A 17,143-nucleotide genomic window follows, 5' to 3' on the forward strand; every position below is an offset into this window, starting at 1 on the left:
GAAGTTAGATAGATGGAAAAAGCGTAAGGTAGCCTGTGACGATGAACCTGAAGCATCTCCCACAAAAACTAGGAGAATGAGTGCAGATAAGCGTACCGCAGGCAAAAAGGACATGTGTCTGTTCTGTGACAGTTGTGAAGATGAACTCCATTCTGCGTCAACCTTCACGATTGACAATACTGCAAGACAATATGCGATTCAACTTAGGGACTCGTGTTTGCTCAGAAAACTTGCTGGTGGGGATCTGGTGGCTCTAGAGGTCAAGTATCACAAAGCCTGTATGACAAAACTGTTTAATGATGCGAGGGCTGCACAAATATCCTGTGATGAATCGCCCACTTCCTCATTTCATAGCATAGCACTGGCAGAACTTCTAGCTCACATAGAAGAAGCCAGTAATTCGCAAGACACTGCTCCCGTCTTCCGATTAGCCGACCTGGCTGAGACATACAACCAACGTCTGGTTGATCTTGGGATGGATCCTGAGGTTCAAGTAAACAGAAGACGCTTAAAGGAAAGACTCTTGCAGGACTGTCCACATCTGACGGCCACGAAGCATGGCCGCGAAATCCAATTCATAGTTGACCGAGATATTGGAGACGCGGTAGTTAGAGCTTGTGACATTGATTCAAATATCATGTGCTTGGCAAAAGCGGCAACAATTGTTCGTAAGCATATTTTCGAAAACTCTTACGTCTGCAATGGGAAATTAAACCGCGATGAACAGGTGAGATCTGTACCAAACGTGCTGCTAGCCTTCGTGAGCATGCTGCTTGAGGGACCAAACATAAGGGACCAAATAGAATGGACAACGCTCCAGCGAAATGCTGGATTAACAATTGCCCAGCTACTTGTCTTTAACAGTGTGAAACATGCCAGACATCAGCGTTCTGCTGTCCGACATAACAGATCACAGGAAAAACCTCTCCCAATTTATGTTGGTTTAAAGATGCATTCAGAGACTAGGAAGCGTGAACCTGTGGATCGGTTCCATGGTTTGGGGCTCTGCATTTCCTATGATCGTTTGCTGAGGTTATCGTCTGGTGTAGCAAATCGTCTCTGCAAACAGTATGAAGAGGATGGTGTGGTCTGTCCACCACAGCTTCAGAAGGGCATTTTCACCACAGGACAAGCTGACAACTTAGACCATAACCCAAGCTCAATTTCGGCAAAAGACTCCTTTCACGGGACTGCTCATTCCCTCTATCAGCATCCAGATGCGACTAATTCTGGTCTATCTCGCCTCGGCACCTCCATGTTTGATGACGAATCAAGCCAGGCGAAATACGTTCAGCAACTCCCAGGGGAGTACACAAGTGTACCTGCTGCACAACCTCTCCCAAGGGATGCTCATGTTCCGATCTCTTATGGGCTTGTCATGTCACCTACAGATGAATTTCTGAAGAAGGACCGTAAATTAGAGTACAAGTGGTTGGAACAACAGATGGAGCTTTGCCAAAAGGAAACGCTTGGTGCGACCGATTATCCATCCTGGGCTGCCTACCACGCTTCCAATCAAGAGGAACCTCCGAATCCTAAGACAAACATTTCGTTGCTCCCTCTCTTCCGAGAAAAGTCTGACACCGTAGCAATGATCTCGCACATCATGAACAACAATGCTGCCACAACATATTTCCTCAATCCTGGTCAGACGCCAGTCCTCACAATGGATCAACCGCTATACGCCATGGGGAAAGCTCCAATGGCGGTTTCCCGACTTGTATGGTGAGGACAAGTACGTAATTGTACTAGGGGGGCCGCATACAGAAATGGCTGCGTTGAGGACCATTGGCGATATTCTTGATGGAAGCGGGTGGACAGAAGCTTTGGCACAGGCCGACATTGCGAGTGCAGGCACCTGTGAAGGATTCCTTCGAGCATGTCATGTGACCAAAACCCACAGGGTACATCAGGTAACCGCCACAGCTTTGTATCAGTTACAGCAAAAGGCCTATTCGGATTTTAAACAAGCGGAAAGCGCAGACCATCATGATGGTGAACCTGACCCAATCGAGTTCACCGAGTGGTGTGCTGGGAGGTCCGATAAGTACCCACAGTTTCATTTTTGGCAGACTGTGTTAGATTTTGAACTGACAATCTTCCAATTCATAAGGTCCTTGCGAGTGGCTGATTTTGACATGTACATTGCATCACAAGTAAATTTAGTACCGTAGTTCTTCGCATTAGACCATACAAACTATGCCCGCTGACTACCAGTTCATGTGCGAGACATGTCCAATTTGCAGGATAAGTGCCCGGATGTCCATCGTGAGTTCAAGCATGGAGGATTCACTTCAAACAAGACAGGTCGACCGTTCTCGGCTATTTCGTTGGACCAAGCACACGAGCAGGTTAATGCACTCGTTAAGGGGGACGGCGGAGTTGTTGGTCTCATGGAAAACCCTGGAGCGCTTAGGAGATGGATGGTTGCTGGACCTGAAATAGCAAGACTAGTTGAAGAGTTTGAGGATGGTTTCGACGACGCCAGGGCATCCATGACACCTGCTCGCCACCATGAACAGACGAAAAGCGTCCAGCAGAAATTTGTTGAAGATGTACGATCATTGGGTGTCACAATTGAAGAAATGGGCAACCCTTTCATGGAAGATAGTATGGACTTGCTGAATCTCAATTCCAAAGTCATCCTGCCAGAAAAAAAGTTGTGAAAGCCATGAGGAACGTCAATGCGCTAGGAAAGTCAAACTATGATGAATTTGTGGAAGAGCGTTTCAAGTCCAATTCGAAGTCAATTGGAGACACCATTTCCCACAACAATCTGGTTGTGTTCAGCAAGCCTGGTGTGAAAAAAAACAAAGGCAGCAGGAAAGTTGACCGAGCTGAAGAATGGCAGGGCTCTGTTCTCAAGGTTGTACATTGCTAATCAAAAGAGAGAAGGGGATATCGATGCATTCTTCAGGCACGAAAACCAGTCTAGTCCACCGTCACTCGCAAGTGGAGGTCAGATGAGACAAGGTGACAAGCATCAGCTTCTGGACTGTCTCAATGGTGTGATGACCGATGATGGTACGGCCTTGGTGGTTGATGCTAAAGTTCTTGATGGCCCTGCTGTTGTCCACTTTCTACAGCCTGGTACCTGTGCCACCTTCGAAGATTACGCCCAAGATATCTTTATCCCATATGTGGTTAGGGAACTGGGGAATGCGAGTCGCATTGATATTGTTTGGGATGTCTATCAGTCGGACAGCTTGAAAAACGCAACGAGAGGGAAAAGGGGCTGTGGTACAAGACGCTGAGTGACTTCAATACGAATTCCAGGTAACTGGCCAGGATTTCTCCGAAACAGCGACAACAAACATGATATTCCTGTTTTTTGCCCAGAAATGTGTGAACTACCAAATGGCAAGTGACAAGCTCATCTAAAGCACTGTGGATGACAAAGTTGTGTGCTCTTCCAAAGACGCCATCAATGCAGCTCTTGCCCCTTGCTCACACGAGGAAGCAGACTCGAGGATCTTTGTTCATGTCATTGACATGGTTCGGCATGGACATACAAAAGTGATGATCCGCACTGTGGACACTGATGTAGTGGTGATTGCAATTGCTCACTTCTTGAACATTGGCCTCAAGGAACTTTGGGTTGCCTTTGGAACTGGTAAGAATTACAGGCACATCGCAGTACACCAAATCGTCGCTAACATAGGACCAGAGAAGTCCAAGGCTCTGACATTTTTCCATGCGTTTACTGGCTGCGATACGGTGTCCTTCACAAACTGTGGAAAGAAGTCTGCATGGCAGGCATATCCAGATGCTACAGAAGCATTTGGGACATTGTGTTCACAGCCAGATGAGGTGCCGAGTACTGTCATGGACATCCTGGAACGATTTGTTGTGTTGCTGTATGACCGTACATGTGAACTTCAGGGCGTGGGTGTTGCACGGCGCTACCTGTTCACTAAGAGGTCAAGGGAGATTGAGAATGTACCTCCAACAGCATCGGCTCTCTTGGAACACACAAGGAGAGCTACATTTCAAGCAGGTCACATCTGGAGTCAGTCGTTAGTCTCCAACCCAGTTGTTCCCCCTCCAGCTGATTGGGGTTGGGAGAAGGATGGCGAGATACGGACAGTGATATGAACCATACTACCCGAGGAATCTAAGGCATGCTACGAGCTCCTGAGCTGCAAGTGCAAGAAAATTTGTAAAGAAAACTGCAAATGCTACAAAGCAAATCTCCAGTGCACATCCCTATGTGCCTGTGACGGACAGTGCTCTGAAAAATGACGTTGGCCGCTGAAGTTGCAGTCCTTTGTAATTTGGATCAAGGGTTATAAGAAAATATGTCGAACATGGCGGCCATCTTGGAATTCAAGATGGCGGACACCAGATATGCATTGTCTTTGATTTCACTGGATTACTCGAGGCTGAAAATTGGGGTTTAGCCAATGAAATTGCATTCCTATCCGATTCAGTTGAGGCGGCCATATCTTAGGCAGCCATATTGAAACTCAAGATGGCGGCCACCAGGGGGCGTTTCAGAGTTGGGTCCCAATCGAAAAATGTTTCTACTGGGGTCCCCAATATGTGAGCAAAGTTTCATAATTTCTCCACAAAGTGAAATATACTGCCATATTTTTTGTCTTAGCCACTGGACTACAAGTATCTGATAATAATCCAGGGTATAAACGGATGGCAGAAAGATGCCTTGTAAGTTCAATAATTGCCAACCATGAAATGTTTGTCAATTTTTTAAAACCAAGAACACAATGATTTACTCTGGGAAACAACACCGTTTAGCAAACATGACTTAAAACAATCAATGAAAAAAAAAATTTTTAGAGACCGTTTTACCAAGTGTATATATATATATATATATATATATATATATATATATATATATATATATATATATATATATATATATATATATATATATATGAAAGAAAGACCCACCCACATCTCTCACCTGTGAATGGAGGGAATAGCCAATCAGCTCTCACCTGATCAACTAAACCCAGGTGGCTAGGATTACATAAATTATTGACACCTCCCACACCCCTCAAGGTGAAGAAGCTACATAAAGCAACCCAAGAAGGCCTGCACAAGGTAAGTGCTTTGCTGTTTCAAATCCTTCCCAGAGTTCCTTCACAGCTAAAAAGATGTTGACAGTACACACATGAGAATCCAAATGCTACACACCTCCTCAGCTTCCGGACCGGTTTCATCGCTCATTGGTGAATCAGCAACAGCGCAGACAGCAATGAACACCAAAGAGGCTCCCAAGCATGTACCACGTGCAAACATCTGTGGAGGAACTTTGGGAAGGGCTTGAAACGGCAAAGCGCTTACCTTGTGTAGGCCTTCTTGGGTGCTTCTTTGGCTGGAGGAGTGTGGGAGGTGTCAACCATATATATATACATATATATATATATATATATATATATATATATATATATATATATATATATATATATATATATATATTCCAAGCTACCTGGGTTTAGGTGATTAGGTGAGAGCTGATTGGCTATTCTCTCCATTCACAGGTGAGAGATGTGGGTGGGTCTGTCTTTATTTATATAATGACTGCTTTTGACGTTTGCACATGGTACATGCTTGTGAGCCTCTTTGGTATACATTGCTGTGTGCGCTGTTGCTGATTCGCCAATAAGCGATGAAACCGGTCCGGCAGCTGAGGGAGGGTGTAGCATTTGGATTCTCATGTGTGAACGTCTTTATAGCTGTGGAGGAACTCTGGGAAGGGTTTGAAACAGCAAAGCACTTACCTTGTGTAGGCCTTCTTGGGTTTCTTTATGCAGCTTTTTCAGAGTGTGGGAGGTGACTGTGTGTATATATAGATAGATATATATCTCTCACACACACACACACACACACACACACACACACACACACACACACACACACACACACACACACACACACACACACACACACACACACACACACACACAGAGGAACGCCTTCATAATATTGAGTTGGACTCCCTTCGCCCTCAGAACAGCCTCAATTTGTCAGGGCATGGACTCCACAAGGTGTCAAAAGTGTTCCACAGGGATGTTGGCCCATCTTGACTCCAATGCGTGCCACAGTTCTGTCAAGTTGGCTGGTTGTGGATCTCAACTCCAAATACCTTGTTCCATCTCTTTCCACAGATGCTCAATTGGATTGCGATCTGGTGACTGGGCAGGCCACTGCAGCAAGCTCAATTCGCTGTCATGTTCGTGGAACCATTCCTGAACAATCCTAGCCTTGTGGCATGGGGCATAATCCTGCTGAAGAAAACCATTCACAGATGGATACACTGCTGCATTGAAAGGATGCACCTGATTGGCAATGATGTTCAGATATCCTGTGGCATTCTTGTTCCACTTTTATCAAGGGTCTCAATGTGTGCCATGAAAACACAACCCACACCATCACACCACCACCACCAGCCTGGAATGTTGACACACGGCATGATGAATGCATGTACTCATGTAGTTTTCTCCATATCCTAGTCCTCCCATCAGCGTGGAACAGCATAAACCAGGATACATCAGACCAGGCAATGTTTTTCCAATCCTTCAGTGTCCAGTGTTTTCATTCCTTAGCCCACTGCAACAGCAGGTTATTTTTCTTTTTTTTGCTTGAAGTGGAACTCTGTACGGTTGTCGCTGCCATACCCCATTTGTGTGAAGGTACGATAAGTTGTGCATTCTTTTATGGGTCTTTTCTCACACACACACACACACACACACACACACACACACACACACACACACACACACACACACACACACACACACACACACACACACACACACACACACACACACACACACACACACACGCACACGCACACGCACACGCACACGCACACACGCGCACACGCGCACACACACACGAATAATATCACATCAATTAATCTTAAGTTCTCCAAACCTTTAATTGAGCAAACAATCACTCGACGTTTCAATCAGCAACATGGAGCACCAATGCATCCACTGACCTTTCTCAAGAATGCATAAAAACACCAAATCTTCCTAATAGCAATGCGAAAGGGGGGGGGCGGAGGGGCTTGTGGGCATGGCCATACCCTCCAATCAATGATGTTCAGCCACACCACAATGTTCTACCAGACCAGTGTCTGACTGTGTGTATGTGTATGTGTATGTGTATGTGTATGTGTATGTGTATGTGTATGTGTATGTGTGTGTGTGTGTGTGTGTGTGTGTGTGTGTGTGTATGTGTATGTGTATGTGTATGTGTATCTATATGTCTATGTGTATGTGTATGTGTATGTGTGTGTGTGTGTGTGTGTGTGTGTGTGTGTGTGTGTGTGTGTGTGTGTGTGTGTGTGTGTGTGTGTGTGTGTGTGTGTGTGTGTGTGTGTGTGCCATGAGCCTCCTCCGGCTGTAATGGTGAGAATCAGTTACAGATTATATCTCACACATGAGAATACCGTAATGCAAACCGCATAATCTGCAGAGAAACAAAAGCCTGTCTGCCACCCAGACGATTGTTCCCACCAATGCAAACCAAAACAAGAAAAACAGCAATCAGAGATTGCAAACCCTTGACAGGACTTCTTTTGAGTGGGGTATATTTATAGGTTTGAGGGTAAAACCAATATGGCTGCCAAACCATGTGACCGATGAAGTCATTGTGTGACCCTTTTGCTCCTCATGGATAGGCGGTCATAAGTGTAAAGTTTTGCCTCGATCTTTTCAGCCATTTCAGAGAAGATTATTTTGAAGGTTAAAAAATAATAATGATAAAATAAAAAGTAAAAAATACCCCCGAGCGGGAGTGCCGGTCATCTCTGCCAGAGGTCGACAGAAACAAAATCAAATTAGGGGCATCTACAATCGAAAGGTGAATTTCAGGTCGAATTCGCTTTATTTCAGTGTCGATCAAGTCGTATCTCGGCCACAGAGTAGAGAAGCGCGATGACGTCAACCCGCACACGCAAAACCTTTACGCGACTCAACGACGCGTCTGTTCTCGCACGTGGTGTCACGTGACGAGCCGTGACGCGGCGGACGAAATATTTTTTATACAAACATAAAATGTCTCTTTTGCACCGGAATTTTTACAGAGACCTGTAAAGCGTGTTCTAAAACCCTCAAAAATGTAAACATTAATCTCCCAGACCCCAGCAGTAAGCATTCCCTCGAGGAGACAATTCTAGGCTTCATCCCGTGCCTGCGAGAATCCGCGGCACCTCGGCACCCACACCCACCCACCCAACGCATTCAATGCATTTCCCTCATTAAAGGTGAATTTCAGGTCGAATTCGGTTTATTTCAGTGCCGATCAACCTTATGCAGTGCGAAAGGTGGAGACATAATTGAATTTGAAGTTAAAATCAGCGTGGAAGACCGTGTTGAGGTTTCCGGCGCACCACGAGGCGGATAAAAACGATAAAAATCGGAACGAGAGCAAATTTCAAAAAAATGGCTCGTGTTGTTCAAGATAATAATCCATAGTATCTGAATCACTAATAACATTTGATCTCTCTTGATAAATGAGGGAGGAGATACGATTTGAAATCGACGATTTTCGCAACTTTGACAGCCTCGTGACGTTGACCTCGACCTTGGACGACCTTGAAAGTTATATCGTTGTGCATGTCTCATCGACCTCTATCCATTCCAATATTGGTTATTTGTCTCCACTCGGTTTGATTGTGGACAGAAGGACGTAAGGACGGGCGGACAGACTTCGAGACTGTTATTAGGTCATCTCTACTGAGATGTGGAGATGACCTAAAAAGGGCCGCCGAATCGTGTGACTGATGACGTCAATTTTTTTTTTGGTGAACCATTTTATCCAGAGATGACCCGCAAAAAATTTTATACCGATCGGATGCAGCATTCTACATAAGGCCACATAAAAAATTTGACTTGTTTAGCGTCCCCGCCCGACATGAGAAATATCCCCCACCTGGATTTTTTTTTTCTTCAAAAAAGCCTTAAAATAAAGTGAAAAAAACTGTCAAAACAACGTTTTCCCACATAAGAACAGTGTAGAATCATGTTTGCGCTTTTAAACCCACCGACGAACATCCCGACGATGGTCCCTCTATCGGACAAAGGCGTACCCACCAATGCATCTGCGCCTTAACATCGACGCCATTTGTTTTCCGGTTGCCAACGCATGCATGCTGTGTTCATTGACAGATGAAGTGAATGGAAGGTTTCAAAGTAGGACACGCTTTTGTATAGACTGACAATGGTAGTTCTGATATGTTGTGTGGCCAAAGAAGGCAGCAGTGTGTCAGTTAAAGATTGGTTTGGTTGTGCACCGGCCGTGGATATCACGCTTTTGGAGCTGTATTGTGAATTTTGCAATGGCATGTACGACGGCGATCCTATTGAAGATGACATGCGATGTGCATTCTCATGTGTAAAGGTAGGGACAAGCAAGTCCATCAAGGACTTAACAAAGGTCTCCTCGAGTTCATCTGTGACTGATGTGGTGAAAAACCTTGGCTCATTCGTCATGTTTCTGATCCCTGCTGAAGTGCACCACCGTGTGCATGGTGACACAGACTCTGATGACGATGGCAGTGCAAAGCCAAGTGTGTTCAGTGTGTTGATGGCCAACGCCAATGCATGTTCAAAGTCCCTATCATTGCCACCAGCATTCCCTGAACAGCGCCATCCCCAGAAATCCAAGTTGAAGAATGCTATTCTGAAGTGGTTGGAAACGAGTTGTGTTAGCTGGTCACCTGATACTGTGGGTTCCTTGGGACTGACACTTGTGAATACCATAGCCTCACTGTACATGGTGAATTAAATTTCACTCACTGTACATGTACTCCATGCTGTTGGAAGGATAATGTCCACACAGTGCTCCGAGAATGCCTGTCATTCAAGTACCTGTCGTTTCCAGGACCACTATGGGGTCATTTTTTTTTAATGAAACACCCTGTAGTAAATAAAGTGATGCCACTGTGTGTACATGATTTCCTATGACATCGAATATTGCTTTCAGGTTTCTCAGACAGATCCACGAGTATTTCAGTGGTCAGTCATGTACCAAATCCATGGGGTTAGGAACAACAAGAAAAAGCTGTTTATATGTTAGTTTATGTTTTTAATATCATTTTTCACTTTAAATACATGTGTACAAGTTTAACTTTCACTTTAACAAAGATTTAAACAGCAATTTTCATGTTTTCTTCTTCAATTTCTAGCTTGAAAGTTTCTATGGTCTTCTGTACTTTCCGAGCTTGCTTTCTGACCATGAATACCATAGATGTCTTCGGCCTCCAGGCACGCCACCACTCCATTCATAAAAATATACCATCAGAGATGGGGAATCCCCCGCCATTGAAAAATAATTGAAATCAGATAAGCAGTTTTCCATTTATTACAAAAAACATGGGCGGCCATCTTGGATCTGGCCACGCCCAAAATCAATAGGGTTCTTCCTTTTCAGGTGGTACATGTGTGACCCAGATTTCAAATCGATATGGCAAACAGTTTGTGGTGAATTGAGGTGAATTGAGGGACATGACGCGGGATCACATGTTGTGCGTCTCGCGTATAAGGGGAGGTCTCCGCAGCACGGGGTGATTGTCCCCGGGGCATTGCCATTTACATCGGCTGTCCACTTGGTGCTCGTTGACTCAAGGTGCTCATTGACTGGTGAGAATGGAGATTATATCGAACTCCGTGCTTCCGCGGATTTATTCTGCGATGATTAATTGCACATGTATACGTTACTGCTTATGTACTCCTAGCTGAACCTGTATTCCCCGGTGTGCCCGCAGCAGCCGGGGAGACAATCGATCAGTTCCTGCAAGCTCTGAATCAGCTGGGAAAAGACTGCAGCTTCCGGGCCGTAAGCGCCGAGGAACACCGAAAGGAAGCGACACGGGAGGCATTCATCCAAGGACTCAGATCAGCCCACATACGGCAACGCTTACTAGAGAAAGCGCAACCCACTCTTGACAAGGTAGTCGATCAGCACACGAGCGTCGAAATACCCTTTGGAGGAAGCAAACCTCGTCTAATTTTAAATGCGTTGACCACCGCGGAGGTGACGTCCCCCCAGCTGTTCGCTAACTTGTCGCCGGTCTGCAAACCGATAGCGATTAAATCGCGGCGATATACCACTGCTGACATGAACTTCATCACCTCAGAAACCAAGCGATTACTGGAAGAAGGAATTATAGAACCGAGCGATTCGCCATGGCGCGCACAGGTGTTAGTAACCAGCAGTCAGAACCATAAGAAACGAATGGTTGTCGATTATTCCCAAACGGTCAATCGCTTTACCCAACTCGATGCCTACCCCCTGCCGCGCATAGACGAGATGGTCGAACGCGTGGCCAATTATAAGGTATTCAGCACCATCGACTTGCGAAGCGCCTATCATCAAATTCCCATCCGAGAGGAAGACAAACCTTACACCGCATTCCAGGCAGGGAGGCGCCTCTACCAATTCAGGAGAATACCTTTCGGTGTCACGAATGGGGTAGCTTGCTTCCAACGGGTTATGGACGACATCATCTCAGATGAAAACCTCAAAGACACTTTTGTTTACGTGGACAATGTCACAGTGTGCGGTAGGGATCAGGGGGAACATGATAGGAATCTGGACAGATTCTTGAGCATTGCTAGAAAATATAATCTGACTCTCAACTACGAGAAATGCGTATTCTCGGCAAGGTCAATTGACCTTCTCGGCTACACGATAGCCGACGGCACAATTAAGCCTGATCCTGAACGATTGCGCCCGCTCCGTGAGCTTCCACCACCTCAGGACTTGCAGACAATGCGCCGGGTGATCGGCATGTTCGCTTACTATGCGAGATGGATTTCGCAATACTCCGAGAAAATACATCCCCTAGTGCATTGCAAAAACTTTCCACCAGATGCCGCTGTTGTAAGAGCTTTCCACAACCTCAAGGATGATATCAGCAAGTCTGTGGTTTTATCGATCGATAGCTCGGTGCCCTTTGTGGTGGAAACAGATGCTTCTGATCACGCGATAGCTGCTACGCTTAATCAGTCTGGGCGACCCGTCGCGTTCTTCTCGAGAACTCTCTCTAGAAGCGAGCAGAGACACTCAGGGATAGAGAAGGAAGCGTACGCCATCGTCGAAGCGCTGCGGAAATGGAGACATTATTTACTGGGAAACCACTTCACGCTCGTTACGGACCAACGATCCGTGGCATTCATGTTTGATGGGAAAAATAACGGGAAAATTAAGAATGAAAAAATTATGAGATGGCGGATAGACCTAGCTTGCTACAGTTACGACATTGTTTACCGGCCCGGGAAGGAAAACCCTGCTGCAGATACCTTCTCTCGGGTCTACAGTTCGGCAACAATCAGTCAGGCTTTGCAAGACCTACACGTGTCTCTCTGCCACCCAGGGGTAACCAGAATGGCACATTTCGTGCGCAGACAAAATCTTCCCTATTCTGTTGAAGATATTAAACAAATGAATGCTTCATGCCCTGTTTGTGCTGAACTAAAACCCAGATTCTATGGCGCGGCATCTGGCAGACTGATCAAGGCCACTTCCCCCTTCGAGAGACTAAACATCGACTTCTAAGGGCCCCTGCCGACCGAGACAGACAACAGATACATATTCACCGTTGTTGATGAATATTCAAGGTTCCCTTTCGCATTTCCGTGCTCGGATATGACCTCGGGCACTGTCGTGAGATGTCTCTCTGACCTCTTCGCTATGTTTGGGAAACCTTCGTACATACATTCAGACAGAGGGCCGTGTTTCATGTCGGCCGGGCTAAAACAATTCCTACTAGAGCTCGGCATAGCAACTAGTCGAACGACGGGTTACAACCCACAGGGTAACGGGCAGGTGGAACGGTATAACGGGGTTATTTGGAAAGCTGTAACTCTGGCGTTGAAATCAAGAGGGCTGGGCCCCGAGCGGTGGGAGGTTACTCTTCCCGACGCTCTGAATTCCATACGCTCTTTGCTCTGCACGTCCACCAATGCAACTCCTCACGAACGAATGTTTACTCACCAGCGACGTTATGTTGACGGTCAAACGGTGCCCAACTGGCTGACCCATCCCGGAACAGTGTTCATGAAACGCCCGGTACGACAAAGCAAGTATGAACCCCTGGTGGAGGGGGTTGAACTCATTGACACTAATCCAGAATATGCTCATGTCAGGCTCCCGGATGGCAGGGAGACCACTGTGTCGGTTCGCCATCTGGCTCCCTCAGGTACTCCTCCCGCAGGTACACCACCTTCTGGCACTCCTCCTTCTGACATCCCCTCCCCAGGTGTTCCCCCCCCAGGAACTCCACCGGGCGACGGGGCTGCCGCGTTCCACCCGAGAGCGATCGAGGAGTCATCCCCGGCACAAGTCGAGGCTCACCAAGAGGATCGGGAGCCTCCCTCAAGTGAAACTGCCATTTACTCCCGGAGAGGTCGACGAATAAGGCCCCCTCGACGACTCAATCTGTAAAGGGGATTATCGGCATTCTCGCTGCTCATGCTCCTATATGCTCATTATATCATATATCGATGCTCATTTCCATGCTCCTACAACTCAAAATAATCACTGCTTGGCATGTATGCTTCTGTAGACCTATTAGTCCACGTTGCTTGAAATGTATACTCCTATAGTGCTAAAGCAATCATGGTGCGTAAGATGGGCCCCTAGTTGCATTTTAAAGGTGGGGAGAATGTGGTGAATTGAGGTGAATTGAGGGACATGACGCGGGATCACATGTTGTGCGTCTCGCGTATAAGGGGAGGTCTCCGCGGCACGGGGTGATTGTCCCCGGGGCATTGCCATTTACATCGGCTGTTCACTTGGTGCTCGTTGACTGAAGGTGCTCATTGACTGGTGAGAATGGAGATTATATCGAACTCCGTGCTTACGCGGATTTATTCTGCGATGATTAATTGCACATGTATACGTTACTGCTTATGTACTCCTAGCTGAACCTGTATTCCCCGGTGTGCCCGCAGAAGCGGCTCCAATCAAATGGAATAAAGCCTACACTCTGAAGGTTCTTCTCTCGCTCTCATTTCACAGTTTATGAGTTATCGCACTCACAGCTATAAATGTTGACGCCCAGCCAGCCAGCCGAAGGACGGACCGCCCCAGTCGGCCATCTTGGATCCGGCCACGCCCAAAATCAATAGAGTTCTTCCTTTTCAGGTGGTACATTGTGTGACCCAAATTTCAAATCGATATGGCGAACAGTTTATGAGTTATCGCACTCACAGCTATAAATGTTGACGCCATAAATGTTGACACCCAGCAAGCCAGCCAGAGGACGGACCGCCCCAGTCGGCCATCTTGGATCCGGCCACGCCCAAAATCAATAGGGTTCTTCCTTTTCAGGTGGTACATGTGTGACCCAAATTTCAAATCGATATGGCGAACAGTTTATGAGTTATCGCACTCACAGCTATAAATGTTGATGCCATGCCAGCCAGCCGGATGGACGGAAGACCGCCCCAGTCGGCCATCTTGGATCTGGCCACGCCCAAAGTCAATAGGGTTCTTCCTTTTCAGGTGGTACATGTGTGACCCAAATTTCAAATCGATATGGCGAACAGTTTATGAGTTATCGCACTCACAGCTATAAATGTTGACGCCATGCCAGCCAGCCGGATGGACGGAAGACCGCCCCAGTCGGCCATCTTGGAGCGGCCATGCCCAAAATCAATAGGGTCCTTCCTTTTCAGGTGGTACATGTGTGACCCAAATTTCAATTCGATATGCCGAACAGTTTATGAGTTATCGCACTCACAGCTATAAATGTTGACGCCATGCCAGCCAGACGGACGGACGACCACCCCAGTCGGCCATCTTGGAGCGGCCATGCCCAAAATCAATAGGGTCCTTCCTTTTCAGGTGGTACATGTGTGACCCAAATTTCAATTCGATATGCCGAACAGTTTATGAGTTATCACACTCACAGCTATAAATGTTGTTGCCCAGCCAGCCAGACGGACGGACGGACGGACAGCCGGACGGATGACCCGGGTGATAACAATATCCCCCTTCCGCCACGTGGCGGGGGATAAAAACAAAAAAACATCACTCATTGCCCATGAGTACTTGCTATGTGCCAAGTTTCAATTTTTTCATTGGTGCGGTTTCAGAGATACAGAGGTCCAAAGTTTTTCCAATATGGCTGCCACACCACGTGACCTGTGACATCACAATTATCATTGAAATATTCTACATGAGTAGTCGCAACAATGGTGAAAATTTTGTCTCAATCTGACAAGCGGTTGCAGAGAAAAACACGAAAGTTGTGTGTGGACAAACAGACAGACAAAGAAACAGACCCAAATGCAATACCATCTCCGAATCCTTTGGTGAGGGTAAAAAACAGAAGGCAAGTGCCATCATGTGGAGATGTAGGCCAAAACGTGTGGAGCGTGATGAAGCGCTCCCACTCGATCTAAAACAGAAGCGAGTCCCATACATGTGCAGTCCCGTACATATATTTATTTGTTGGGGGGGGGGAGGAACGGGTGTAACATAGATAAGTTATACCATTAGTAGTACATGTGTAGCATAAAAGTGTGTGATTTCTGTGCGAAAATGATAGGTCACATGTCAAAGTTTGTTTTGTGGAAGCAATTGTAGACCCCCCTCACCCCACCCCACCCCTCCCCCCCCTTACCGTAATGTGTCCACAAGCTTTCCCACCTTTGCCCTTCGTCTTTAAATCACTTTCCTTCATAATTTGTCAATTTGTTTTCCTTTAAAGTGGATTGCCAATAACCAGCTTTGTGAGCCCGGTAAATTCTCCCTGAGGACGGGATGGCAAGCTGACGTCCTGGAGACCATGCTGAAGGTAAGACAGCTAAAACCACCAATAACAGCCTGAAACCGCTAGCAGTGGTGGGCATGTCATGGCTTGAGAGGCCCAGGGCGAACCAATTGGTGCATGGCCGTGAGGAAAAAAAGATAGTTGAGGGGTGAGGTCAGCTAGCAGAAGCAGGAGACGAGTTGAGTTTGAGCGTTTGTTTATGAAGTGGGTTCGGAGAAGCGAGACAGGGAGGACTTCAGAGGAGTCAGAATAAACAGCTCAAGGTGTAGGACCGAGCTGCTGAGACCCCAGTGCTGAGCACTGAAGAGGGCCCCTGGAATTCAGTTCTGTGATTGATAAGGTGATTCGGAAATTTATCCCTCAGCAAAGTGAGCTGTTTATTAGAGATGGAATGTGGATCCATATTTTTGAAATCACAGATTTTCAGAATTTCTTAACCTGTTCCACATGCAAGGCTATAGCATGTGGAGATAATGACCTGATGTTCCAGTTACTGCCATTTCAGTATTAGGGTCTCCAAAAAATATGGACCGTAGATTTGTGACAAACTCAATCCAAACCAGAGAGCGATTTCTCGAGTGAAGTGATGCTTCTTCATATTCTTGTGGCTTTCCCAATCCCCCAAATCTGCAATTCTGCTTATTCATCATCCCCTTCATGTAAATATGGCACTCATCAGCCAAAATGTCAGCGATACTGAGGTCTTCATTTTCCAATGCTTCCAAAAAGCGGTTACAAAATTCACACCGTCTTCTGTGATCATTTTCATCGAGTGCCTGGAAAAGCTGAGTGCTGAGATGGCAGTACTAAAAAGATCAACCCAATGTACCCGATTCTCACCTTCTTAATGACACCATCAGATTCAGTGCGCCTCAACTCCTGCTGCTGGCCCCCAGGCCCACCGCCTGCCTGACCATCCTCCTTGCTTGCATCTGCATAAATCACAGACTTAACTTTAAAACCCATTACTATGCAAAATGATTACCAGGAACAAAGCAACCATATATTCACAATGTCACTTTGCCATTTTAAATTCAATTCGAGAAAAACATTGCAATACAGGGTTGGGGGTGAGTGAGGAATTAGCAATCTGCGATGTAATGTTATTGATGGTACTGCCAATTCCCAGTGTTAGCACTCCCACAACCCTCTTCTCAAGCCATAACTGTCACCAATTCCGGGGATTAACCAAATCTCGATCGTTGTATGAAGTCTTTTAATACAATACTGGAATGGAAGACCTGTCGCTTCACTGATGGGAATACCAATCTTTGCGTAATTACCAAAAACATGGTTGTTGTTAATGGGAAAAAATAAAATAGGCAGTGAAGAGATGCGAGCCCAGCTACACACTTAGGGAGCGAGTGTTAATGGGATATTCATCACAGC

At 46.3% G+C, this 17,143-nt stretch overlaps 1 protein-coding gene across 5 annotated transcripts in view; it reads right to left on the bottom strand.

The window, feature by feature from the left end:
- Positions 1-17,143, bottom strand: part of LOC147021076 (rho guanine nucleotide exchange factor 2-like) — a 174,660-nt gene that overhangs the window by 21,796 nt on the left and 135,721 nt on the right. For all 5 annotated transcript variants that reach the window (XM_085890811.1, XM_085890812.1, XM_085890809.1 and 2 more), the window contains one exon: positions 16,595-16,686. In XM_085890811.1, coding sequence (XP_085746937.1) covers positions 16,595-16,686 — 92 coding nt within the window. The remainder of the gene's footprint in view (positions 1-16,594; positions 16,687-17,143) is intronic.

The sequence above is a fragment of the Eptatretus burgeri genome, chromosome 8 (genome assembly GCF_056783735.1).
Source record: "Eptatretus burgeri isolate ZD-2024b chromosome 8, Ebu_testis_v1, whole genome shotgun sequence".
Classification (NCBI taxonomy): domain Eukaryota; kingdom Metazoa; phylum Chordata; class Myxini; order Myxiniformes; family Myxinidae; genus Eptatretus; species Eptatretus burgeri.